This window comes from Triticum urartu, chromosome 1A (assembly GCF_056163025.1).
Source record: "Triticum urartu cultivar PI428250 chromosome 1A, HENAU_Tu73, whole genome shotgun sequence".
In the NCBI taxonomy this organism is placed as follows: Eukaryota; Viridiplantae; Streptophyta; class Magnoliopsida; order Poales; family Poaceae; genus Triticum; species Triticum urartu.
In genome coordinates this window covers 231,447,978-231,475,852 of record NC_141873.1, presented here as the reverse complement: position 1 = coordinate 231,475,852, position 27,875 = coordinate 231,447,978, and the positions used below count along the sequence as shown (strand labels likewise).

The 27,875-nt window shown below is 43.1% G+C and overlaps 1 protein-coding gene across 1 annotated transcript; it reads left to right on the top strand.

Moving 5' to 3' along the window:
- Positions 1–23,233: 23,233 nt before the first annotated feature.
- LOC147990675 (uncharacterized) lies at positions 23,234–27,541 on the top strand. Its single transcript, XM_087538347.1, has 4 exons — positions 23,234–23,644; positions 24,085–24,361; positions 24,438–24,549; positions 27,322–27,541. The coding sequence occupies exons 1-4, from the start codon at positions 23,234–23,236 to the stop codon at positions 27,539–27,541; spliced, it is 1,020 nt and encodes a 339-aa protein (XP_087394473.1).
- The last annotated feature ends 334 nt before the right edge of the window (positions 27,542–27,875 follow it).

The window sequence follows — 27,875 nt, the reverse complement described above, 5'->3', positions numbered from 1 at the left end:
TGAAATTCAAATATCTGGGCATCGTAGCTCGGTTGGAAATATTGAGAAACTTGTTTTTTTGATTCCTGTACATCCAAAACACGCCTAAAAATCATGAAACTTGGCATAGTGTCATGACATGGCACCAACATGCTATGGTAAATTTTTTGGCCGAATTGGGACAAGCTTTGGTATAAGCTTATTGCATACCGGAGCTTCTCTCAAGAAGGCTCGTGGTTCCAAGAGGGAACGTGCCACCTTCGTGTGTGAAATGACATAAACTGCCTTCTCCTGCCTTAATTTTTTTACACAGGTAGATTAGACCAAATAGAAGTATTGTGCTAATTTTGGAATTATTCTGGGTTCGTTTAGCCTTTTTTATACATTAATTGAATTTCTAGGCATTTAATGTGCACAATTCTAATTTGAACAACAAGCACATGCTCCAGTGCACCAAAGTTGGTTGAAAAACCACATGTGTGTCCTTGGGTGAATTTCTAGGTCCCATGCAAGAAATGGGAATGAAATTTAAACATCTGGGCATCGTGGCTCAGCTGGAAATATTGAGGAACTTGGTTTTTTAATTCTTGTAAATCCAAAACACGCGTGAAAGTCATGAAACTTGGCATGGTGTCATCACATGGCACCAACATGTTGTGGTAATTTTTTTGTCCGATTTGCGAAGGCGCACACATTAACAATCAAAAAGTCATTTTGGAACAAGTGTTGTCACGTTACAAATCGGAAACACAAGTATTATTGAAACCGTGGGCGTTCTACTTACCAATTACGTGCCGCCACGCGCCCCCTTTTTTATTGGCTAGGAGGTGTCGTGCGGGGTAGCTATTTGAGTACGGGAGGCGTGTGATCAGACTCTTGTGCGTGCTCATCGGGAGGAGAGCCCTTTAACCTCTATCCACCATGCACCTCCCTCCCAACGTCTCCTTTAATGGCCCCCAAGCCCCTGTTTCACGGCATGGCTATGTCTCACTGGACTGAGATTTAAGAGAGAAAAAGGAAAATCTAAAAAGAAAGTTTTGCACGGATCTTGATGTAAGATCCAAAGGACCTATATAGCATCGAATGCGACTTATAGCAAGACTAGTGAATATAAGGACGATGACAGTGCATAATAATTGTCTTACTTATTTAGGAACATAATTAAAAAAGCCACATGCGGCAATGCCCGAAATACACAAGGGCAAAATAAGACGGAAGACAACGATCTGGCTCGCTGATCTCTACTTTCTTGATGCGGTGCTGCAGGCTGCGGGAACTAGTCTCCACGACGAGCGGTGATGAGCTCTTTCTTGTCCTCAAGATGCTGCTTGAGAGCATCCACGGATTCCACCACCAGCCTTCTGCACTTGATGCGCAGCATGGCATTATCGTCCATAAGTTTCTCGACGATGATGCATGTCCTCTTCAACAAGGCAGTGGTCTCCTCCTGCTGCTCCACACTTCCGACGATCTTCGCCCTCAGCGGGTCACGCTCGGCCCGGAGCTTTGCATTGCTCTCATTTAGTTGCCGGATGACGCCGGTAGCCTATTCAAACAAGGCTTTCATGTCGTCCTGCACCCTCGCCCAGCCGGAGATCTGATCCATCTGGCTATGGATGATCGCATGCATGCGCCTGTAAGAGTCATTGCCTGCCCGCGAGACATTCTCCCAGGACGCCGCGGCGCGAGAGGACATCTATGCTGCGTTCGCGGCACGGTAGGACATCACTTCTGCTTCCGTGGCGCGGCCGGACCAGTCTGCTGCATCGACGGTGCGGCGGGACCTTCGTGCTGCTTCAGCGGCGCGGCGGGACCTCTGTGCTACAACGGCTGCGCGGCGGGACATGTCGGTTGCTTTCACGGTGAGGCGGGACATCTCTTGTGCTTCCGCTTCCATGCTCACCTCTCCCTGGTGGCAATCTCTCGACCTAGAACTCACAATGGCCATGGCAGACGCAAGGGAACGATGATGAATGATGTGTTTGTTTTTGTGGATAAGGCGTTGAGGAGGAATGTGCAGTCATCTTGGAGTAGTAGTATTTATAACCGAGTACTAATACACTCCTAAGTGGGAAACCGTTTAGGTTTTGATCGTGTGAACAGGTTTGCAATTAAATATAGTGTGGTAGTAATTTGGAATGTGATGGGACGCAGGCTCAAAATTTATTGACGGTTCTAAGTGCGGCACTATTCCTGGAAGGCGTAACGTGGGCACACTTTCTCGGCCGCGTACGTGGCGCTTGCACCATAGGGTGCACCACAATAGGCAATGCCAGCACATGTCTTGTTCCAACAACCGTGCGCGCTCGTTATTACCATCACGCATGCTTATTTTAATTAGAATGTGTGCACGTCTAGCGCACACACGTTGATCTATCTAAATGTTTCTATTTGTTGTGGCTAATCGCAAACAGTTCATCCGTGTGAAGTGTATGCCATCAATCGCAGACACTTTGATCTGGCTGACCGTTTCTATTCTGTTGCCTAATCACAAACAGTTAATCCTTCTGAAGTGTATGCCCTCAATCGCACACACCCTTATCTAGCTGCCCGTTTCTGTTGTTCCTCCTCATCACAAATAGTTAATCCGAGTGAATTGTATGCCGTATATCGCACACGCCTTCATCTAGCTGCCCGTTTCTGTTCTTCTTCCTCATCGCAAACAGTTAATTGAACTGAACCGTATGCCCTACATCACACACGCAACTAAAATCAGAACCGTGTTTTATGCATCTGTAATCACAAATGGCTTGCACCTTTTTTGAGAGTTTTTAGACCACCATTTGTGATTAATGCATCACACACAGTTTCGTCGAAGGGTCTCTGATCGTAGTGTCACGTTAGCAGCATCCTGCAGTAGTATTGGCCAAACCAAAAGGATAGATCGAAGGGAAATACAAAGCTATATCAATCACACATAATAAAGTTTAGAAATAAATCAATTACTTTCTATGAATAATTTGATCATAGACCCACAATCCATCATATCCCAACAAACGCACCGCAATAGATTATGTCAAATCCATCTTCGAAGAGAATATTGTATTAAAAACAAAGAGAGAGAGAGAGAGAGAGAGCCATCTAGCTGCTATGGAATAAGTCCGGTGAGGAACTACTCACACATCATTGGAGGTGCAACAAGGTTGATGTAGAAGCCCTCCGTGATCGATTCCCCCTCCGGCAGAGTACCGGCGGAGGCCTCTTGACGGGATCGCAGAAGAACAAAGACTTGCGGTGGCAGAATAATTGTTGCGGGTCTTCCCTTGGGGTTTTTGCAATATTTGGGTATTTATAGCGCTGGAATTGGGTCAGACAGAGCCACGAGGGGCCCATAAGACATCAGGGCATGCCTACCCTCTCTGGGCATTCCTTGTTGTCTTGCCGTCTCCTTGTCTGACTTCTGGTCCTCCCCTGAAGCTTCTAGGGTCCCTCCTCGTCTAGAAAAAATCGTCAAAAAGTTTCGTCGTGTTTGGACTTCTTTTGGTATGGATTTTCTGTAAAACCAAAAACATGCAGAAAACAACAACTGACCCTAGGCACTGGGTTAATAGTTTAGTTCCCAAAAATAATATAAAATTGCATATAAAATATATATAATTAATAATATAATAGCATGAAACAATCAAAAATTATAGATACGTCGGAGACGTATCAAGCTGCAGTTGCACGGTGAATGAAAGATCACCGGGTAAATCACTGAGCTATCCATTATTGCCCATTGCTTCCTGAACTGTTCGCCGATGGCCCGTGCGAGCCTCCACATAGTTGTAAATCAAAGGAGCGATATCAATGACCACGAATCTGTGGACCCACCGGTCCCTCCAAAAAAGCACACGACTCCTGTTGCTCATTGTAACCTAAACAAGAATGGCAAACATCCGGCGAGCCATCTTATCCTCGACCATGGGGATGCCCTGCCATGGCATGTTGGGATCTGTCCTGCGCAAGTACTCCCAACAAACGTGAAGAGCCAACGCCTGCAGCTGCAGGTTCTTCACACTTAGCTTGTCAAAGTGAGTCGGCCGGCAAATTGTGCTGCACGCGACTAGGCACTGCCCTCCATTGAATTTCTCTCTACCTTTCCAAAAAAACGACCTCATCATCAAGCTCCTCAAAGACCCAGGCTGGTGCCTCCTTGACCATGAAGTGGTAGACGAGCTTCGTAGCAATCACGAATTTCACAAGTACCAATCGTCCAGACCTCTGAATGAGGCCTCTCTGCCAGGCCGGAACGAAGTGCTTCACCTGGTGGAGCATAGGTTGCCACTCCGCTCTGGTAAGATGCCTGATCGCAAGCTGCAGCCATAAGTACTTGCATGAGACCTCACCCGCTTGGCACCACGGCACCTCATCCACCCTCAGACGATCCTGAGATTGCATATGTTTGTATTGTATCACTCCGTTCCTAAATATAAGTCTTTTTATAAATTCCACTGCAAACTACATACATACACACACACATATAGACATATTTTAGAGTGTAGATTCACTCATTTTTCTCGGTATGTAGTCCATAGTGAAATCTTTTAAAAGACTTATATTTAGGAATGGAGGAAGTATATTTGTATATACTCAAGTTGCTCATATTAAACACATTAACGTGTGTTGTAAGGGCGATCGCTAGAGGCATCCACCTCATCACTTTTACACTGTGACGATGGCCCGAAGCAATAGAAAGATAGCACCTCCACCAGATATTACTGCATGCAAAAAGATTGGAGGAAACTTAATAGGCAAGGAAGGCAACATCCTAGAGGTATCGAGCCCCATGGCCATGTCCTCTCCACCTTCCTTTTCTTCTTGTTCCTCCCATCTGGCCATCTCTTTGGTCGATCTGCGGCGGAGGTGGCTCCTCCACCTCCTCATCTCCTTTCTTGGTGTGGTGTTGCTCCTCCCCATGGCTCGTCGGCAAGACAGCGACAAGAATGAGAAGGCGGGCGGCACCACGAGCTCTTGTACCAAGGAAACAATAGGAGGACGAGGTCGATGCGTTCGTCCACGACTCCACCGCCATGGGAGCCCATGAGCGAGAGGAAGGAGGTGTCATCAGCTGCGTGCCTGAGCTCGCCACGGAAAGGTCCATCTCTCTCTCAAATTGGGAATATTTTGAAGTGGAAAGGCAAGAAAATGTTTTTTCGTGAATACGCGAAGCTTGCATATCATTGCATTGTTAGAAAGAATAGAATGAGTATAGAGGGGGTATATCACATGACACGAACGCAGGCAGGTGTGAATATGGTGCCCGAAGCAGGGCGACAAGGGATGCTTGGCCCAAACAAGGATACAACACAGCTAGACCTACCAAGCCTGAACCAAAAGCGGCAAAGCCAAACTAGTGAGAATACCAACATTGTGAAAACCAAAATCGGGGCACCACGAACGAGCAAGATATCGCCTTCAAGAAGGAAGACGACGCCGAGATGCCATCGCCATCCGGTCCGAAGGACCTAGGGTTTCCCCTGTGCTCGAGGAGGGGCTCAGCCGAAGGCCTTGATAGTGCCTCCAAGAAGGAAACGACATCCACAGATGTTGACGCAGCCAGCACCGGCAAGCCGGGCAGAGATTTCACCCCGGCCATAGGTTGAGTAATCCCATAGCCACCGTATCGGGAGTTGAAGATGAGGAAGTAGCCAGAGCCACTGATTCAGAAGGTGGTAGGTGCAGCCCAGCCAACCAAAAGGCAAGAAAATGTTGCCAGAAATGATTATGCCGATCATTTCAAGACCGGATATTATGGATACAATGAATTTCACATTGAAGCATTTGTTGAGGTCAGCTGCCCATCTCATCCAGTGATTGTCTGGTTGAGTTGTGCGATCCAGCTGTGTGAGATTAGTACTTACAAATTGTCTGTCTAGCATGCTTATTCATATTTTTTCCATGATTTAGTTTTGTTTTTGTGAACATTCTTTGTCTCGTGCAGATGTTCCCAGCTATTGAGATTGTTGAGTTACTTGAATCATTTGGAAAAAGATCCCCTGAGTGCTTGCGTACAAATACACTAAAGTTAAAACCATATTAACTCAAATTCTTGATATATGTATATGGTCTCTGACTGTAAATTCATCACTGCCTCATGGAGCATTCTCTCTCTTATCTTGTTTGTGGGGTTTTAGACCCGTAGGAGGATCTTGTTACGGCTCTTATTCCAAGGGAGTTAGTCTAGATCCAATAGGAAAATGGTCAAAGGTTTGCTTTCTTTGAAAATATTTTCTTTTACAACTAAATAGTGCAGAATATTAAAGCAACTCTTGTGGTTTGGACAATTTCAAGTATGATTAGTTGTGTATGGCTCAACTATTTCGTCTGGTGCCACTCTTTAATATATGGCGGGACATTACATGGTATCTTCCTCCCCCCTTACTATTTGTTAAGATTGTTTTTCTCACTCTCCATCTACCAGTAATTCATTCTTTAATGCTATGATTACAGAAACAAGGTGCATTTACCAATGATGGCTCTTTCTCCTGAGGAGAAGGAGCGAACAGTTGATATGGTGTAAGATTTCCCCCAACTCTGATAATCATTTTGCAATAATTCATTTATCTAACTAATATATATATGTGTTTACATGTATGTAAGCCTTCATATGCTATCTGAGCGGTCCTAAACAAACGGTTTTAACCCCTTTCCGCGACGACATTTGGAACCATCGCCAAGTGAGTGTGGGCGATAGGGGGGTCCTTCCCACACAACCTATAAACCATCGAGGATATGCCCTCCTGGCACACACGCTCGGCAAAATAAGGTCGTGTGCGACCGTCGAGCGCTCAAATACGGAAATACATACAGTAGAGCTAAAAATACAATTATACGGCGAAATTGTTTCCGGTCGCAAGTACATCCCACACAGTCAGTCCCCGCCAAACGTTTCCGTTTGTATGTACATCCCACATGGTCGCTCCAAGGAAAACGTTTCCGTTCACAGGTACATCACACACAATTTTTCCCGTTAAATCGTTTGTGATAGCATTGCCATTGCACACGATATTAATAATTTTATCGTTTGCATTATTGAATGCATCACACATGGTGCGTAGAAGAAACTGTGTGGCAAAGGCTATCCATCACACACACTTTTTATGTGGTAAACGTTTATGCAAGGTGGCCTAATGCAAACAGTTTTCAAGACACTGGTGCGCGTCGGTCCTAAACAAACAGTTTAAAACCCCTTTCCGCGACGGCATCTGGAACCGTCGCCTAGTGAGTGTGGGCGATAGGGGGGTCCTTCCCACACGGGCTAGAAACCATCGAGGATACGCCCTCCTGGCACACACGTTCGGCAAAATGAGGTCATGTGCGACTGGCGAGCGCTCAAAAACGGAAATACATACAGTAGAGAAAAATACAATTATACGGCGGAATTGTTTCCGGTCGTAGGTACATCCCACACAGTCAGTCCCCGCTAAACGTTTTCATCTGTATGTACATCCCACACACTCGCTCAAAGGAAAACGTTTCCGTTCACAGGTACATCACACACAATTTTTCCCGTTAAATCGTTTGTGATAGTGTTGCCATTGCACACAATATTAATAATTTTATCATTTGCGTTATTGAATGCGTCACGCATGGTGCGTAGGAAGAAACTATGTGGCAAACGCTGTCCATCACACACACTTTTTATGTGATAAATGTTTGCGCAAGGTGGCCTAAGGCAAACAGTTTTCAAGAGAAAGTCGTGTGTGCAGTGGAGATTGATCGCACATGTAGTGGATCCTAGAAACGTTTCTGATCTCCACATATATCGCAGACGTTTCGCTTTCGCAAACCATGTGCAGTGTAATCCCTATTTAATCCATAATTAATCCCTAATTTAAAAATCACATGTTATGAATTTGAAAGTAGGCAACCACTTATTTCATATCCAACCATGTTTATTACAAATATAGGTTCAACCACGAATCCATAATTCGATGCACAGGTACATATACTAAAGAACTACAGAAGCACCAAGTAAAGAATGATGAACCACAGTTGTACTAAAGACTGTAAAGAGAGAGGCAAAAGACATTCTGGTTGCTGGAGAAGGTGAAGCGGAATGCCCATATTGTGCCCTCCTCCATGCGTAAGGCGCGCACAACTCTAGGCCCCTTGTGATGGCTGCCCGCCCATCCTTCACTGTCTTCATTAGGAATTCTTGATACTCATTGTACTCTGGATGAAATACTTTAACCTTCATTGCGTGTCCACCAAACATGTACTTTGCGAGGTAATCTTGAGTGAACTACTTCGGGAACCACTGGGAACGAAAAAGATTCAGACATTGTTGTCTAACAACTCATTATGGGCAATAAAAAGAGAAGGCTGCAGAGTTTGTAGTTACCATCCTATAGCTCACTGTTGTGTTGGATAGAACATAAACAAACAATTTGCTTGCCACCATTCGTATCTTTTTGTTAATAATCCTTATCAATTTCCTCACTTGATGCTTGTTCATCAATATCTCATTGCCCCATACGCAAAAAGGGTCAATGTGTGGATCCTTGCCAAGGGCATATGTACCTACAAGCAACAAGTCAATATTAGAAGCTAACTAGTGTCCAGGCCTGGATCTATATGCACTACATTATGGAACGATGGGGGAGTACAAACCGAGGGATGAAGCTAACCTCAGCAGAAAATGGTGGCCACTCCCGTTGTTGTCCTGCATAAGTAGTGGAAAGGCATGATAAGTACAACAATCTTAACATCAAACAAATATAGCAAAGGTAAACAACATCATCTCCAAATGATAGCTTGAATGTGTTGGTTTTAGCATGCTGTTAAAGCAGATATAAAATGGAAGGCAATGTTACCGACAGCAGGCTTAACAGCCGTCAAATATTGCAATTCAAACTGGTATTGTTGAAAATAAATAGAACGCGGGTAATGCTTAAACATCACACTAGATAAATGTGTAAAACTGAAAATAAAGGGCATGTGTTAACTACACCAGTAATAACTGGAACCAAATATAGCCGTTCAAACTGGTATTGATGTAGTCGAGCGGCACAGTTCCGACTTGCACATAATGAACCACACATTGTGAATGACTGAAATAAACAAGGCATAAATGACCAGTATAACAACCAAATATAGACATTGAAAACTGGACAGAGTCTTACTTCAACCAACCTGACAAGCAATGTAGATAAACTGGGCATATGCTTGAAAATAGGACAAATGCTCACTGCAACCAACCTAACAAGCAGATAAAGATAAATAAGGCATGTGCTTGATAACTGGAGAAATGCTAAAAAAGCAACCTAACGACCAAATACAGATAAACAAGGCATCTGCTTGATAACTGGACAAATGCTAAAAAAAGCAACATATCAACCAAACACAGATAAACAAGGCATCTGCTTGATAACTAGACAAATACTCACTTCAACCAAACTAAGAACCAAATACAGATAAACAAGGCATCTACTCGATAACTGAAAAAATGCTCACTCCAACCAACCTAGCAACCAAATACAGATAAACAAGGCATCTACTCACTATAAACAACCAAATATAGCCATTCATGAAACTAAAGTGGACAATTCATACTTAAACATCACATAGACCTATTGAACAATACATTTTCGCATAACTAAAATAATTAAACACGGCACAGTTAAAGCACCGCATGGCAAATGCTACTACAACAAAGGGTACAGGTTGTGTCGTGGTTTTGTCACGGCAGATGTCCTAGTGAAAGGACTTAGTTGTGGAGCTCGTGACGGGTTATTGATACTTCCATTCTGCATCATGCCTTTATATCGATATTTATCGCATTATGGACTGTTATTTCACTTTATGTCACAATACTTATGGCTATTCTCTCTTATTTTACAAGGTTTACACAAGGAGGGAGAATGCCGGCAGCTGGAATCCTGGTCTGGAAAAGGAGCAAATATTAGAGACCTATTCTGCGCAACTCCAAAAGTCCTGAAACTCCACGGAACATCTTAAAAGAAATAAAGAAAAATCCACGCCAAAGATGAAGGCCAGGGGGCCCACACCCTGCTCACGAGGGTGAGGGGCGCCCCCCCTAGGGCGCGCCCCCTACCTCGTGGGCCCCCTGGTGGCTCTCCGATGCCCATCTTCTCCTATATGAGGTCTTTCGATGAGAAAAAAATAAGAGGGAACTTTTCGGGACGAGACTCCGCTGCCACGAGGCGGAACCTTAACGGATCCAATCTAGAGCTCCGACAGAGCTATTCTGCCGGGGAAATTTCCCTCCGGGAGGGGGAAATCATCACCATCGTCATCACCAACGCTCCTCTCATCGGGAGAGGGCATTCTCCATCAACATCTTCACCAGCACCATCTCATCTCCAAACCCTAGTTCATCTCTTGTATCTAATTATTGTCTCAAAGTCCGGGATTGGTGCTAGTAGGTTGCTAGTAGTGTTGATTACTCCTTGTAGTTGATGCTAGTTGGTTTAATTGGTGGAAGATCATATGTTCAGATCCTATATGCATATTATTACCCCTTTGATTATGAACATCAATATGCTTTGTGAGTAATTAAGTTTGTTCCTGAGGACAAGGGAGAAGTCTTGCTATGAGTAGTCATGTGAATTTGGTATTCGTTTGATATTTTGATAAGATGTATGTTGTCTAGCCTCTAGTGGTGTTATGTGAACGTCGACTACATAACACTTCACCATTATTTGGGCCTAGAGGAAGGCATTGGGAAGTAATAAGTAGATGATGGGTTGCTAGAGTGACAGAAGCTTAAACCCTAGTTTATGTGTTGCTTCATAAGGGGCTGATTTGGATCCATATGTTTCATGCTATGGTTAGGTTTACCTTAATACTTTTGTTGTAGTTGCGGATGCTTGCAATAGAGGTTAATCATAAGTGGGATGCTTGTTCAAGTAAGAACGGCACCCAAGAACCGGTCCACCCACATATCAAATTATCAAAGTATCGAACGTGAATCATATGAACGTGATGAAAACTAGCTTGACGATATTCCCATGTGTCCTCGGGAGCGCTTTTCCTATTATAAGAGTTTGTTCCGGCTTGTCCTTTGCTACAAAAAGATTGGGCCACCTTGCTGCACTTTATTTACTTTTGTTACTTGTTGCTCGTTACAATTTATCCTATTACAAAACTATCTGTTACCACTTATTTCAGTACTTGCAGAGAATACCTTGCTAAAAACCGCTTATCATTTCCTTCTGCTCCTCGTTGGGTTCGACACTCTTACTTATCGAAAGGACTACAATAGATCCCCTATACTTGTGGGTCATCAAGACTCTTTTCTGGCGCCGTTGCCAGGGAGTGTAGCGCCTTTGGTAGGTGGAATTTGGTAAGGAAAAATTTATATAGTGTGCTGAAATTTACTGTCACTTATTACTATGGAAAGTAATTCTCTGAGGGGCTTGTTCGGGGTATCTTCACCCCGTCCAGTAGAGCAAAGATTAGCTCCACAACCTACTGAACCTATTGAAAATGAAATTCCTTATGAGTATCCTCCGGGTATGATAGAAAAACTGCTAGCTAACCCTTTTACAGGAGATGGAACAAAGCATCCTGATGAGCACTTAATATATGTGGATGAAGTTTGTGGATTATTTAAGCTTGTAGGTATACCCGATGATGTTGCTAAGAAGAAGGTCTTCCCTTTATCTTTGAAGGGAGACGCATTGATATGGTATAGGCTATGTGATGATATGAGATCATGGGACTATAAAAGATTGAAGCTGGAATTTCATCAAAAGTATTACCCTATGAATCTTGTTCATCGTGATCGCAATTATATATATAATTTCTGGCCTCGCGAAGGAGAAAGCATCGCTCAAGCTTGGGGAGGCTTAAATCAATGTTATATTCATGCCCCAATCATGAGCTCCCGAGAGAAATAATTATGCAAAGTTTTTATGCTTGGCTTTCTGAAAACAATCGCACCATGCTCGATACTTCTTGTGCTGGCTCTTTTATGATGAAAACTATTGAATTCAGATGGAATTTATTGGATAGAATTAAACAAAACTCTAAAGATTGGGACCTCGATGAAGGTAAGGAGTTAGGTATGACACCTAAGTTTGATTGTGTTAAATCTTTTATGGATACTGGTATTTTCCGTAAGTTTAACACTAAATATGGACTTGACTCTGAGATAGTAGCCTCTTTCTGTGAATCTTTTGCTACTTATGTTGATCTGCCTAAGGAGAAGTGGTTTAAATATCATCCTCCCATAGAAGTAAAAGTAGATGCACCTATTAAAGTTGAAGAAAAGACTGTCACTTATAATGATCCTACTGTTCATACTTCTTATATTGAGAAACCACCTTTCCCTGTTAGAATAAAGGATCATGCTAAAGTTCAACTATTGTTCGTAAAAGCAATATTAGAACTTATACACCTCCTGAGAAAGTTAAAGTAGAACCTAATATTTCTATTGTTAAAGATGTCTTGTCTGATAATATTGATGGACATGTTATTCAGTTCGAAGGTGAAACTGCTAGAATTGCTAAACCTTGTGCCAAAGATAAACATAGACCTGTGGTAGGCGTGCCTGTTATTTCATTAAAATAGGAGATCATTGTTATCATGGATTATGTGATATGGGTGCTAGTGCTAGTGTTATACCGCATACTTTATACGAAGAAATTAAGAATGAAATTGCACCTGTTGAGTTAGAAGATATTGATGTTACTATTAAACTTGATAATAGAGATACTATTGCACCAATTGGAATTGTTAGAGATGTTGAAGTCTTGTGTGGGAAAACTAAATATCCTGCTGATTTTCTTATTCTTACTTCCCCACAAGATAGCTTTTGTCCCATTATATTTGCTAGACCCTCCTTAAATACTGTCAATGCTACCATAGATTGCACTAAGAATGTTGTTACTGTTGGTTTGGATGATATGGTTCATGAGTTTAATTTCTCTAAATTTAGTAAACAACATCGTGAGGAAGAATTACCTAGTAAGGATGAAATTATTGGTCTTGCTTCTATTGCCGTACCTCCTAGTGATCCTTTAGAACACTATTTGCTAGACCATGAAAATGATATGTTCATGAAAGAAAGAAGGGAAATAGATGAAGTATTCTTTAAATAGGAACCTATTTTGCATCACAACTTGCCTGTTGAAATTTTAGGGGATCCTCCTCCACCCAAGGGTGATCCCGTGTTTGAGCTCAAACCTTTGCCTGATAATCTTAAATATGCTTATCTTGATGAAAAGAGGATATATCCTGTTATTATTAGTGCTAACCTTTCAGAGCATGAAGAAGAAATATTATTGAAAACTCTGAAGAAGCACCGTGCTGCTATTGGATATACTCTTGATGATCATAAGGGCATTAGTCCCACTCTATGTCAACATAAAATAAATTTGGAAGCTGATGCCAAACCAGTTCGTGATCCTCAACGACGCCTGAATCCTAAAATGAAAGAAGTGGTAAGAAAAGAAATACTAAAGCTTCTGGAGGCAGGTATAATCCATCCCGTTGCTGATAGTGAGTGGGTAAGTCATGTCCATTGTGTCCCTAAGAAGGGAGGTATTACTGTTGTTCCTAATGATAAAGATGAATTGATTCCACAAAGAATTATCACAGGTTATAGGATGGTAATTGATTTCCGCAAATTAAATAAAGCTACTAAGAAAGATCATTACCCCTTACCTTTTATTGATCAAATGCTAGAAAGATTATGCAAACATACACATTAATGCTTTCTAGATGGTTATTCTGGTTTCTCTCAAATACCTGTGTCGGCTAGATATCAATCAAAGACTACTTTTACATGCCCTTCTGGTACTTTTGCTTATAGACGTATGCCTTTTCGTTTATGTAATGCACCTGCTACCTTTCAAAGATGCATGATGGCTATATTCTCTGACTTTTGTGAAAAGATTTGTGAGGTTTTCATGGACGACTTTTCCATCTATGGCTCCTCTTTTGATGATTGCTTGAGCAATCTTGATCGAGTTTTGCAGAGATGTGAAGAAACAAATCTTGTCTTGAATTGAGAAAAGTGCCACTTTATGGTTAATGAAGGTATTGTCTTGGGGCACAAAGTTTCTGAAAGAGGTATTGAAGTTGATAAAGCCAAGGTTGATGCTATTGAAAAGATGCCATGTCCCAAGGACATCAAAGGTATAAGAAGTTTCCTTGGTCACGCCGGATTTTACAGGAGGTTCATTAAGGACTTCTCAAAAATTTCTCGGCCTCTGACTAATTTATTGCAAAAAGATATACCATTTGTCTTTGATGATGATTGTGTAGAAGCATTTGAAATACTTAAGAAAGCATTAGTCTCTGCACCTGTTGTTCAGCCACCTGATTGGAACCTACCCTTTGAAATTATGTGTGATGCTAGTGATTATGTTGTAGGTGTTGTTCTAGGGCAAAGAGTTGATAAGAAATTAAATGTTATTCATTATGCTAGTAAGACTCTAGACAATTCTCAAAGAAATTATGCTACTACTGAAAAAGAGCTTTTAGCAGTTGTATTTGCTTGTGATAAGTTCAGATCTTATATTGTTGATTCTAAAGTAACTATTCAAACAGATCATGCTGCTATTAAATATCTTATGGAAAAGAAAGATGCTAAACCTAGACTTATTAGATGGGTTCTCTTGCTACAAGAATTTGATTTGCATATTGTTGATAGAAAGGGAGCTGAGAACCCCGTTGCAGACAACCTGTCTAGGTTAGAAAATATTCTTGATGACCCACTACCTATTAATGATAACTTTCCGGATGAACAATTAAATGTTATAAGTACTTCTCATAGTACTCCATGGTATGCTGATTATGCTAATTATATTGTTGCTAAATTTATACCACCTAGCTTCACATACCAGCAAAAGAAAAAGTTCTTCTATGATTTAAGACATTACTTTTGGGATGACCCACATCTTTATAAAGAAGGAGTAGATGGTGTTATTAGACGTTGTGTACCTGAGCATGAACAGGAACAGATCCTACGCAAGTGTCATTCCGAGTCTTATGGAGGACACCACGCTGGAGATAGAACTGCACATAAGGTATTGCAATCTGGTTTCTATTGGCCTACTCTCTTCAAGGATGCCCGTAAGTTTGTCTTGTCTTGTGATGAATGTCAAAGAATTGGTAATATTAGTAGACGTCAAGAAATGCCTATGAATTATTCACTTGTTATTGAACCATTTGATGTTTGGGGTTTTGATTATATGGGACCTTTTCCTGCCTCTAATGGATACACACATATTCTAGTTGCTGTTGATTACGTTACTAAGTGGGTAGAAGCTATTCCAACTAGTAGTGATGATCATAACACTTCTATTAAAATGATTAAAGAAGTTATTTTCCCGAGGTTTGGAGTCCCTAGATATTTAATGAGTGATGGTGGTTCACACTTTATTCATGGTACTTTCCGTAAAATGCTTGCTAAATATGATGTTAATCATAGAATTGCATCTCCTTATCACCCACAGTCTAGTGGTCAAGTAGAGTTGAGCAATAGAGAGCTCAAATTAATTTTGCAAAAGACTGTTAATAGGTCTAGAAAGAATTGGTCTAAGAAACTTGATGATGCATTATGGGCTTATAGAACTGCATACAAAAATCCTATGGGTATGTCTCCATATAAAATGGTCTATGGAAAAGCATGTCACTTACCTCTCGAACTAGAACATAAGGCATATTGGGCTATTAAAGAGCTCAACTATGATTTTAAACTTGCCGGTGAGAAGAGGTTATTTGATATTAGCTCACTTGATGAATGGAGAACCCAAGCTTATGAAAATGCCAAGTTGTTTAAAGAAAAAGTTAAAAGATGGCATGACAAAAGGATACGAAAGCGTGAGTTTAATGTAGGTGACTATGTATTGCTATACAACTCCCGTTTAAGATTTTTTGCAGGAAAACTTCTCTCTAAACGGGAAGGCCCTTATGTTATCGAAGAGGTCTATCGTTCTGGTGCCATAAAAATCAACAACTTCGAGGGTGGTAAACGGTCAAAGAATCAAACATTATATCTCAGGTAATCCCATAAATGTTGAAACCAATATTATTGAAACCGTAACCCTGGAGGAATACATAAGGGACACTTTCCAGAACGTTTCAGACTCCGAAAAGGAATAGTTATGTGGTACGGTAAGTAAACTGACTCCAAAACAATTTTTAAGGCAATATTTCTCAGAAAAATAGAAAAATAAGTAGCAGTCCGGGAAGGACACGAGGGCCCCACGAGGGTGGTGGGCGCGCCCTACCCCCCTGGGCGCGCCCCCCTACCTCGTGAGCACCTCGTGTGCCTTCCGGACTCCGTTTTCTTGCACGTTAAGTATTTTGGTCGGTAAAAATTCATTATATAATCTCCCGGAGGTTTTGACTCCCGTATCACGCAAAAATCTCCTGTTTTTTTCGAGCTGTTTTTCTGACAGATCTAGGTTATCATGATGGCCCCAAGCGCCTCCAAGGACAAGTTCTTCAAGAAGGTCATCAACCCTTACCTCGCGGAGGTGCTGCGACACCCTCAAACCATTGAGTTGTGTGATGGGTTGCTGCACATCCGCGATGAAGAGGGACCAAAGGGGACCGGAAGCATAGAGACGAGGCTCGAAGCATTGGAGCAACAAGTTTTCAAGTGCCAGGGGATGGTGGAGCGTGGAATCAACGCTAGCCACACGATGCTCGCAGAGTTCACTAACAGTTACAAGCCGGATGCCAAGAACACCGAGGAAGCCATCTTCAAGCTATATGAGAAGATCGAGCACCTCCAAGCCCAAGTCTATGACCTTCAAAACCAAAACTGTGAGTATGAATATAGATTCAAAAGAATGAGTTTGGCTGCAGATTTGAGGATTCCGGAGACTCAATCATCTTTATATGATGGTGAACCTATGCCTTGGAAGATGGATGACAAGCCCGCATCATCAACAACACCTCCGCCGTCTCCTCCAACAAAGAAGAATTGAGTATCTGGGTATGGGCACTCCCCTTGGCAACTGCCAAGCTTGGGGGAGGTGCCCCGGTATCGTATCAAAATCACAACTCCTATCTTTACCTTTTTCTTAGTTCAATCCTATTAGTAGTATCTTGATCTAGTAGAATAAAGTTTATGGCATGATCTAGTCCTGAGTTTTGCTTTATGATCTCTCTATGTAATCGAGTCCATGAGCTATATAATAAAGATTAGTGTTGAGTCAAGGGCTTGATTATTTTTCCATGATCTTGGGTGAATAAAAGAAAAGATAAAAGAATAAAAAGAAACAAAAAGTTCATATTGATCTTATTGAGAGTAATGACTTCACATAGAAAGAGTATGATGATTAAAAGTTGTTGGGAGTTGGCAGACATAGCTTTGGTCATTGTTGCAATTAATAGGAAGTAATAAGGAAAGAGAGGTTTTCACATATAGATATATTATCATTAACATCTTTTATGATTGGGAGCACTCATTAAAATATGACATGCTAAAGAGTTGATGTTGGACGAGGAAGACAACGTAATGAGTTATGTATTTCTTATATCTGAGATAAAGTATGTTGTCATGGATCCTCTAACTTGTTGAGCTTGCCTTTCCCCCTCATGCTAGCCAAATTCTCAGCACCAAGTAGAAATACTACTTGTGCTTCCAAATACCCTTAAACCAGTTTTGCCATGAGAGTCCACCATATCTACCTATGGATTGAGTAAGATCCTTCAAGTAAGTTGTCATCGGTGCAAAGCAATAAAAATTGCTCTAAATATGTATGATTGATTGGTGTGGGAGAAATAAGCTTTATACGATCTTGTGATGTGGAAGTAATAAAAGCGATGGACTGCATAATAAAGGTTCATATCACAAGGGGCAATATAAAGTGACGTTCTTTCACATTGAGATTTTAATATATCCAACCATAAAAGCGCATGGCAACCTCTGCTTCCCTCCGCGAAGGGCCTATCCTTTATTATTATCTTCTACCTTATGCAAGAGTCATGGTGATATTCACCTTTTCTTTTTCATTTTATCCTTTGGCAAGCTCAACATGTTGGAAAGAACATGATATATATATATATATATAATTGGATGTAGGGGAGCATGAACCATTATTGTTGACATTACCCTTGAGGTAAAAGGTTGTGGGGAAAAACTATAAGCCCCTATCTTTCTCGGTGTCCGATTAAAACTCCGTAACCACAAGTATCGCGTGAGTGTTAGCAATTATGGAGGACTAAATGATAGTTGAGTATGTGGACTTGCTTTTTAGCTCTGACATAGACTCTTTCCGATGTTATGATAAATTGCAATTGCTTCAATGACTGAGATTACAGTTTGTCGGAGCCCAATAAGGTTTATGATTTATACTCTTGCATTGTGAATAGATCATCACTTGAACATAAGTAATCATATGACAAAACCTATATATGTTGCTGTTATGAGAATAATCATGATGCCTTCATGTCCGTATTTTATTTTTATCGGCGCCTCTACCTCTAAACATGAGGACTTATTTATTGTTATCAGCTTTTCGCTTGAGGACAAGCGAGATCTAAGCTTGGGGGAGTTGATACATCCATTTTGCATCATGCTTTTATATCGATATTTATCACATTATGGAGTGTTATTTCACTTTATGTCACAATACTTATGGCTATTCTCTCTTATTTTACAAGGTTTACACAAGGAGGGAGAATGCCGACAGCTGGAATCCTGGTCTAGAAAAGGAGCAAATATTAGAGACCTATTCTGCGCAACTCCAAAAGTCCTGAAACTCCACGGAATGTCTTAAAAGAAATAAAGAAAAATCCACGCCAAAGATGAAGGACAGGGGGGCCACACCCTGCTCACGAGGGTGGGGGTGCCCCCCTAGGGCGCGCCCCCTACCTCGTGGGCCCCCTGGTGGCTCTCCGATGCCCATCTTCTCCTATATGAGGTCTTTCGATGAGAAAAAAAATAAGAGGGAACTTTTCGGGACGAGACTCCGCGCCACGAGGCGGAACCTTGACGGATCCAATCTAGAGCTCCGACATAGCTGTTCTGCTAGGGAAACTTCCCTCCGAGAGGGGGAAATCATCACCATCGTCATCACCAACGCTCCTCTCATCGAGAGAGGGCAATCTCCATCAACATCTTCACCAGCACCATCTCATCTCCAAACCCTAGTTCATCTCTTGTATCCAATTCTTGTCTCAAAGTCAGGGATTGGTGCTAGTAGGTTGCTAGTAGTGTTGATTACTCCTTGTAGTTGATGCTAGTTGGTTTAATTGGTGGAAGATCATATGTTCAGATCCTATATGCATATTATTAGCCCTCTGATTATGAACATGAATATGCTTTGTGAGTAATTACGTTCGTTCCTGAGGACAAGGGATAAGTCTTGCTATGAGTAGTCATGTGAATTTGGTATTCGTTTGATATTTTGATAAGATGTATGTTGTCTAGCCTCTAGTGGTGTTATGTGAACGTCGACTACATAACACTTCACCATTATTTGGGCCTAGAGGAAGGCATTGGGAAGTAATAAGTAGATGATGGGTTGCTAGAGTGACAGAAGCTTAAACCCTAGTTTATGCGTTGCTTCATAAGGGGCTGATTTGGATCCATATGTTTCATGCTATGGTTAGGTTTACCTTAATACTTTTGTTGTAGTTGCAGATGCTTGCAATAGAGGTTAATAATAAGTGGGATGCTTGTTCAAGTAAGAACAGCACCCAAGCACCGGTCCACCCACATATCAAATTATCAAAGTATCGAACGCGAATCATATGAACGTGATGAAAACTAGCTTGACGATATTCCCATGTGTCCTCGGGAGCGCTTTTCCTATTATAAGAGTTTGTTCCGGCTTGTCCTTTGCTACAAAAGGATTGGGCCACCTTGCTGCACTTTATTTACTTTTGTTACTTGTTGCTCGTTACAATTTATCCTATTACAAAACTATCTGTTACCACTTATTTCAGTACTTGCAGAGAATACTTGCAGAAAACCGCTTATCATTTCCTTCTGCTCCTCGTTGGGTTCAACACTCTTACTTATCGAAAGGACTATGATAGACCCCCTATACTTGTGGGTCATCAGTTATCTTAGAGGGTTTAAAGCGGATAAGGGACGCAAGGAATTATACTGGTTCGGCCCCTTACGATGAAGGTAAAAGCCTACTCTAGTTGTGATGGAATTGCTAGGGTTTTGATGACCAGGGAGCGAATCCGCTTTGCATGGCTCTCGAGTTATTGTTGTCTATCCCTAAACCACCATCGGGTCATCCCTTTATATACACAGGTTGACGCCCGACAGTTTACAGAATCCCGAGGCCGGCTCATAAACGTGCCCGGCTCGGTTTCTACCTTTCCTTGCCTTACAACATAAGTTACATATCATACGGCGGTTTATGTCTACGGGCCCTAACCCGCCTTTGGGCCTTGGGCCTTCATGTTAGATCTCCTCTGTAAAGGGCCATACTTCTTGTCTTCATGGGCTTCAAACATGATTAACTCATTGTGGTCATAACTCGGCCCCTCATGGCCGGTTTATACTTAGTAGTAATATCCCCAACATTAGGCCCCAGATTGATTTGAACTTGTTTATGTCAATCTTCAACACTTAGAAAAATTCCTCCTTCAGCACCTTCGCGTTAATCTTATGAACCGCCATGACGTCATCTTCCAGGTTCGTAATAAACTGCCATGACGTCACCCGTTATTAAAAATTGAATGTACCTCACCTTCATTAATGAGCCTCCGACAATCGAGGCGACCGCTCTGTCACATATCCAACTTTTGGGCTCCTCGATTTTCGCGCCTGTCACTTATCCCTTCACCTTATAAATAAGACCGGGGGTCCTTTTCATTTTCCCCTCTTGCCTCCTCGCTTCTTCTTCCTTGCGACGACCCGACCCTCACGCACAGTCGCCGTCGTCAAGCTCCGCCCTCGTCTTCATCTCCGGCCGCTGCATCAACCTGAACGTTCCAGAGAAACGCGGCGCGCCTCCGCTGTTTCAACAGCTTTGATGAGTTCCTCTTCTTTTCCTCTGTAGACCCGCTAGGGTTTTCGCGAGTTCACAAAAGCTTCATGGTGTTCTATCCTTGTTCTTCATTAGATCCTATATGACGGACTTCAAACTTGATGTACTTTCGTGCGGTAGCAATGACAGTCCTTATTTTGCCTGTCAAACCATGCCTTTTGTGTATGAAAACCGATCTAGAACTTTGCGAACTGCTCAAGCACCAACTTTTAGGTCTAAATCTTTTCCTGACATGCGGTAGATCCAAAATTCCGATGTGAAACCGTGAAACTTGTTTTCCCCACTTAGTCATCTTTTTGCTTCAGATCTGTACCTTCCCCACCAATATAGGCGGTTTAACTTTTTTAGGAAATAATAATCCGGTATGTAAAGAATGATAATCCGGCAGGTACCATTAGTCCCCTTTTAAACCGCCAATTCGTTTATCTTTGTAACCCCTCCAACATTAGGCTCTGGTTTAACAATGTGCATCGGTCTCTGTCTTCTCCTTCTGATATTGCATCGCTTTATGTGTGTCTGTCATAAACCCTAAACCGGCATTTGATCTTTTTCTAGCTTTTCTTTTGAAATGGCCAAACAATTTTATGCTTGCAACTGGGTCCCTTCCCGGGTTACCGAAGAGCAACTAGATGGATGCGTCAGAACTGGCGCTTTACCAAAACGAAGCGAAATCCACTGGCGAGTTCCCGGCCCAGAAAATCCTCCTACCGCCAAGGATGGCGAGGTAGTGGTATTTGTTGATCATATGAGCCGCGGTTTTAAACCGCCCAGATCCAAGTTTTTTCGTGATGTGCTTGCCAGCTTCCAGATCCACCCTCAAGATATTGGACCAAACTCGGTGTCCAATATTTGCAACTTTCAAGTGTTTTGTGAGGCCTATCTGCAAGAAGAGCCAACCATTGAATTGTTCAGGGATTTTTTCTACTTGAACCATCGTACTGAATTTCTAGACGGACCCAACAGTGAACTTGGCGGCGTTTCCATTCAGAAAAGGAAGGACGTCAGCTTCCCTCACACCAAACTTCATAGTCATCCCAAGGATTGGAACCAGACTTGGTTCTACTGTAAGGATACTTCCCTTGATGATGAGAACCCTCTGCCTGGTTATCGTCCTCACCGGCTTACCAACACACATCCATTTCCGCAAAGGCTGACTGCCAAGGAATGGGCCACATATGCACCACAGCTCGCCAAGCTCAGAGCTTTTATGGCTAATGGTTTGACAGGAGTTGACTTTGTCCGTTGCTGGATATCTTGGAGTATTTTACCATTAAGCCGTCGCCCCGGTTTAATGTGTGAGTACACAGGGGACTCAAAAGATCCTCAATGACATATTGACATTCAGCTAACAGAGGCTAAAGTTACTGAGTCTGTTAAGAAAATACTGAATGAATCGGAGGCTGTCTGTAGCAAGATCGGGTTAAGTCCCTTCTATACTTTGAATAAACCGCCAGCTGTAAGAATTGCCTCACTCCTGCTTGTACTTGATATTCTTAACTGTGTAATCTCTTATATCCTTTGTCAATCTTTTAACAGGGTGACGACTCATTTTGGAAGAAGAAACCTCGAGATAAACCGGCCAAGACACCTCGCCCCAAGACCAAGGTTACTAAAAGACATGCCAAGAAGAAAACTACTGAACCCTCTGAACCGGACGTTGATGATGACCCGGATAATCCGGACTCAGAGGTAGAACATGACTCTCTTGGTTCGTTTTTCATACACCTCATTGACAATGATTATTATCAGGATGACGCTGAAGGCAGCCAAGCTGATGCCGTAGAGGTAATTATCCTTTCCTCCGGTTCAGACCCTCTGCCAACACAAAAAATCCGTCAAGCAATCCGGAAAGTAAAAATTTCTCACCCCCTAGCTCACTTGGACCCACACTTTCTTTTGAAGAAGCAGCAACATGAAGCTCGCCGCACAACCCGGCACAGCGACCAAGTAGTTACTTCAGCCGGTTTACCGAACACTCCTGTTCGGAAACGTCAATATGAGGTCTTACACACTTCCGATACTTCTTATCCCAAGGCAGGTTATTTTCGACAACCTCTTAATCCGTCCAATTCAAATTATCAGGGAACACCTCATTCATCATCTGGCGAACAACGGCCACACAGCTCCCTCCTCTTAAGACTGTTCATGGGTAAACACTTTAAACTTAATCCTTTGACGCTTTATACTTGCGTGCTATACTGACCTTTATATATTTTTCTTTCAGAGCCAAGGCCAGACCCAGCAAGAAAGCTTGGGTAAATAAACCTTCTGATGACGATGTGCTTATTGAACCGGAAAGAACTCCAGAACCGGAAGGAACCAATGCTGACGCCATGCTTGATGATCCGCCACCTCAAGATCATGACTTTCTTGTTGAACAAGTAGAAGTTGACGCAACAGGCCATGCTGATAAACCGACAAGCCCGGTCCGCACTAATGATAAACCGTCAAGTCCGGCTAAGGCTACTGATAAATCGTCAACTCTAGTGCAGGCTGCTGATGACAAGGAAGATGACATTACGATTACCGGCTTTGGCCACACCACTCCTGGCAATCATGTTGCTTTATCAAAACATAGTGCCAAGGAAGAGCTTTCTGCTATGGGAAAAGGCAAGTGGAACACAGACTTGTCAAGCTACGCCCACCTCAACGCCCAAGAACTTCATTCTGGTTTTTTAAACCGTCTGTACACAAGTCTTGATTACGAAGCCGGTTTAGTGAATCTGATGAAGGAGCGATATGAGGTAACTACATAACTATTTCTCTCTTATTTCCAATTTCCAGTACCAACTCCAGTAGCCCCCAAGGGCCGATTTATGATGCCAATCTAAACCGGGACTTTGTAATATCTCAACTTTGCATGCTTATCCTCCAAGGGCCGGTTGATCTGTTGAAGATGAACCGGTACTTTAGAATTGTAATCTTTCAACTTTCGCCTGTGTAGTTCCCAAGGGCCGGTTTATCTTTCCAAGTTGAACCGTGACTTTGACCAATGTTACTTTGAGCAAATGTACATTAGCCCCCAAGTGCCAAGAATAATACTTGTATTGCGCTTGGGAGTTGTAAAAAAATTCTGATAATCAAGCGAATAGGCATTAGCTCCGAAGTGCCAAGTATATAACTTGTTATGTGCTTGGTACTTCAAATATTCACTGCCACCTCATAATATGTCTTTCTCTCATAGGCTGAGCTGAGCAAAAAGGAAGCCCAAACCGCTGATCTTCAAGAGAATATCAAATCCCAGCAAGCAGAAACCTCCAAAGCGAAAGAGGAACTGACCAGTGCCTTAGTAGCCATGGAGAAGCTGAAGGAAACCTTTAAGAAGGAACGGGTGGATTGGGGCATAGAGAAAACCGCATTACAAAAGAGAGCTGAAGACGCAGAAGCAGCCCTTAAACCGGTGGCCGAAGAGCTGACCGGTTTAAAGCGGCAGATAAATGCCAAGACCGCTGTTGTATTTGGTAAGTATCCTCACCTAAGTTTTCAACATACATTATCTCATCAGTTACCGGTTTACTGATGCTCGCAATGACGCAGGAACTCGCATTACCCATCTGGGCTCTGACATGCGGATAAAGCTGAAGGCTGCCTATACCCTTATAGAGCAGTTATATCTCGGAGCCCAACGGGCCATTTGCACTGCTTCTCATAACAAATGAAAGATCATGGATGTCGCCTAGAGGGGGGGTGAATAGGCGTTTTAAAATAATTACGGTTTAGGCTTGAACAAATGCGGAATAAACCTAGCGGTTAATTTGCCAAGCACAAAAACTAAAACAACTAGGCTCACCTATGTGCACCAACAACTTATGCTAAGAAAGATAAGCAACTATGTGATAGCAAGATATATGACAAGAAACAATATGGCTATCACAAAGTAAAGTGCATAAGTAAAGGGCTCGGGTAAGAGATAACCGAGGCACGAGGAGACGACGATGTATCCCGAAGTTCACACCCTTGCGGATGCTAATCTCCGTTTGGAGCGGTGTGGAGGCACAATGCTCCCCAAGAAGCCACTAGGGCCACCGTAATCTCCTCACGCTCTCGCACAATGCAAGATGTCGTGATTCCACTAAGGGACCCTTGAGGGCGGTCACCGAACCCGTACAAATGGCAACCCCTGGGGGCGGTCACCGAACCCGTACACTTTGGTAACCCTTTGGGGCGGTCACCGATACCCGTCAAATTGCTCGGGGCGATCTCCACAACCTAATTGGAGACCCCGACGCTTTCCCGGAGCTTTGCACCACAATGATTGAGCTCTGAACACCAACAACCATCTAGGGCGCCCAAGCACCCAAGAGGAACAAGCTCAAGGGTACCAAGCACCCAAGAGTAATAAGCTTCTCAACTTGTAACTTCCACGTATCACGTTGAGCCTCAAACCGACGCACCAAATGCAATGGCAAGGGCACACGGAGTGCCCAAGTCCTTCTCTCTCAAATCCCACCGAAGCAACTAATGCTAGGGAGGAAAATGAGAGGAACAACAAGAAAGAGAACACCAAGAACTCCAAGATCTAGATCCAAGGGGTTCCCCTCACATAGAGGAGAAAGTGATTGGTGGAAATGTGGATCTAGATCTCCTCTCTCTTTTCCCTCAAAAACTAGCAAGAATCCATGGAGGGATTGAGAGTTAGCAAGCTTGAAGAAGGTCAACAATGGGGGAAGAACACGAGCTCGAAGGATTAGGTTCATTGGGGAAGAAGACCCCCTTTTATAGGAGGGGGAAAATCCAACCGTTATGTGCTTAGCCCGCACACGAGCGGTACTACCGCTCCACGAGCGGTACTACCACTCAGGCAGAAGAAACAGGGAAAAGGAGCAACAAAACATGAACCTTGGGGCGGTAGTACCGCAGGAGACAGCGGTACTACCGCTGGGTTAAGCGGTACTACCGCTCCCTTGGGCGGTACTGTCGCGCAGAACGAAGGGGAAAGGGAAAGAGGGAACCGGGCGGTACTACCGCGGAGGAAGGGCGGTACTGCCGCTAAGGAGCGGTACTGCCGCACTACTGCCGCAGCGAGGTACCACACAATCCGACACAGAAAAAGACCCCTCGAATCGACGCGGTAGGGACCTGGTAAGCCAACGGTAGTACTACTGCGGAGTCACCGTCGGTACTACCGCTGCGGAGCGGTACTGCCGCTTGTGACTCCTCAGCGGTACTACCGCTGGGTACCACGGTACTACCACTGGGACCCTGACAAAAACCACACTCAAGAAAACCAGAACTGCCATAACTTCTGCAAATGAGCTCCGAATTGAGCAAACTCAAGCTTGTTGGAAACAAGACGACGAGTAGCATCAAAACAGCGAGGAGGCAGGGGAGGTATGCCTAACAGAAAGATGAGTGAAACCTCCAACCGAGAAGAACCGGCAAAACCTCCAACATCGAAAACATCATAGAAGATGCAAGCGAACTCCGTTTTCGATGAACTCAAGCTTGCCAACAAGATGACCGTAAGCTCTAAGACTCACAAAGAGAACCAAACAAGAACCAAGAAAGATGATGCAAGGATGCAATGGTTTGAGCTCTCAACGAACGATATGATCAAGCTACTCATTGAGGGGCCCCCTTGATAGTATGGCAATCGATCCTATAACCCGGTCTCCCAACTACCATCATGGGACCGGTAAAATAGAAAACCTATCAAGGGCAAACCTTTGCCTTGCACATGGTCCACTTGAGCTAGATGGTGACGATCTAGACTCCCTCAAGTTGGACCACCTTTCTTGATTGTGTTGGCTCGATGAAGACTAGTTGATTGCTCCCCCATACTCCACTATGGTGAGCCTTTCTTCCGCACATCTTCACAAGTCCATTGTCACCACAATGGACGGAAAGCTTCAAGCATTTGATCTCTTCGTGATGCTCCACTTGAACTTGCACCGCAACCTTTCTTGATTGTGTTGAGTCGATGAAGACTAGTTGATTGCTCCCCCATACTCTACTATGGGCGAGCTACTCTTCCGCACATCTTCACAGGTCCATTGTCACCACAAAGGACAACAAGCTTCAAGCATTTGATCTCTTCGTGGTGCTCCACTTGAACTTGCACACCGCAACCTAACCCCACAAAGAACCCTCACGAAGATCATGGGTTAGTACACAAAGCGTAATTGACAATGCTTACCATACCATGGGATCACTTGATCCCTCTCGGTACATCTTCTACGCTTTGTGGGTTGATCATCTTGATTCACTCTTTAACTTAGTCTTGATCAACCTCTCACAAGACCAATCTTTAGGTAACTCCTTGAATAGCACCTTGGTCGACACAAACTCTCCTTGAAACCAACACATGTACTCCAAGAAAAGCCTATGGACAAAACCTTCAAATATAACTCAAGGCAACCATTAGTCCATAGAGATTGTCATCAATTACCAAAACCAAACATGGGGGCACCGCATGTTCTTTCAACAAACCACCTCCAACTTTTATAAAGGAAACCCTTGAGAAGCTGTCAGTGCTGCCTACCTGGTTGGACGAATTAAAAAGATCAGCTGCAAGGTCAGGTGCGCTGACTGCACTAATCCGGGCTAAGGCATGGATATCAGATCTTGAGTCGTCGGATATAGGCGGCGGCTACCCTGGCGTAAAGGAGGATGGTTCAGAGTTCAACAATGATGATCTTTGAAGGTTAACAAGGGAAATGCGCCCCTTAGCGAGAAAATTGGCTGAAGAAACAGATCTCTCTCACTATCAGCTGGTTTATGATTCTGATCATAAAAGACTTCCTGCGCCAACACATGATGTAGAAGATCTTATTCTGCCAATTCGTAAGCACACATATGCCCCTGATGTTGACCCCTCCAACCTTATAAGCGATGAAGCTTGTTCCAAGCTTTAACTGGAATCGATTGGGCAACCATTGACATCCAGCCACTGGGTAGAGAGGAGGAGGATGCGCCAGCGCAAGACAATCCACAGCCTTCAAGTCAGCCTGGTGACGAGTCATGATCCGGCAGCCG

Excerpts from the sequence above, each read along its gene's own strand:
- LOC147990675 (XM_087538347.1), top strand. The coding sequence starts at position 23,234 with ATGCTTGATGATCCGCCACCTCAAGATCATGACTTTCTTGTTGAACAA. Across the intron at positions 23,645-24,084 it reads TGATGAAGGAGCGATATGAG|GCTGAGCTGAGCAAAAAGGA; the intron begins GTAACTACATAA and ends TTTCTCTCATAG. Across the intron at positions 24,550-27,321 it reads GCCATTTGCACTGCTTCTCA|CAACAAACCACCTCCAACTT; the intron begins TAACAAATGAAA and ends CGCATGTTCTTT.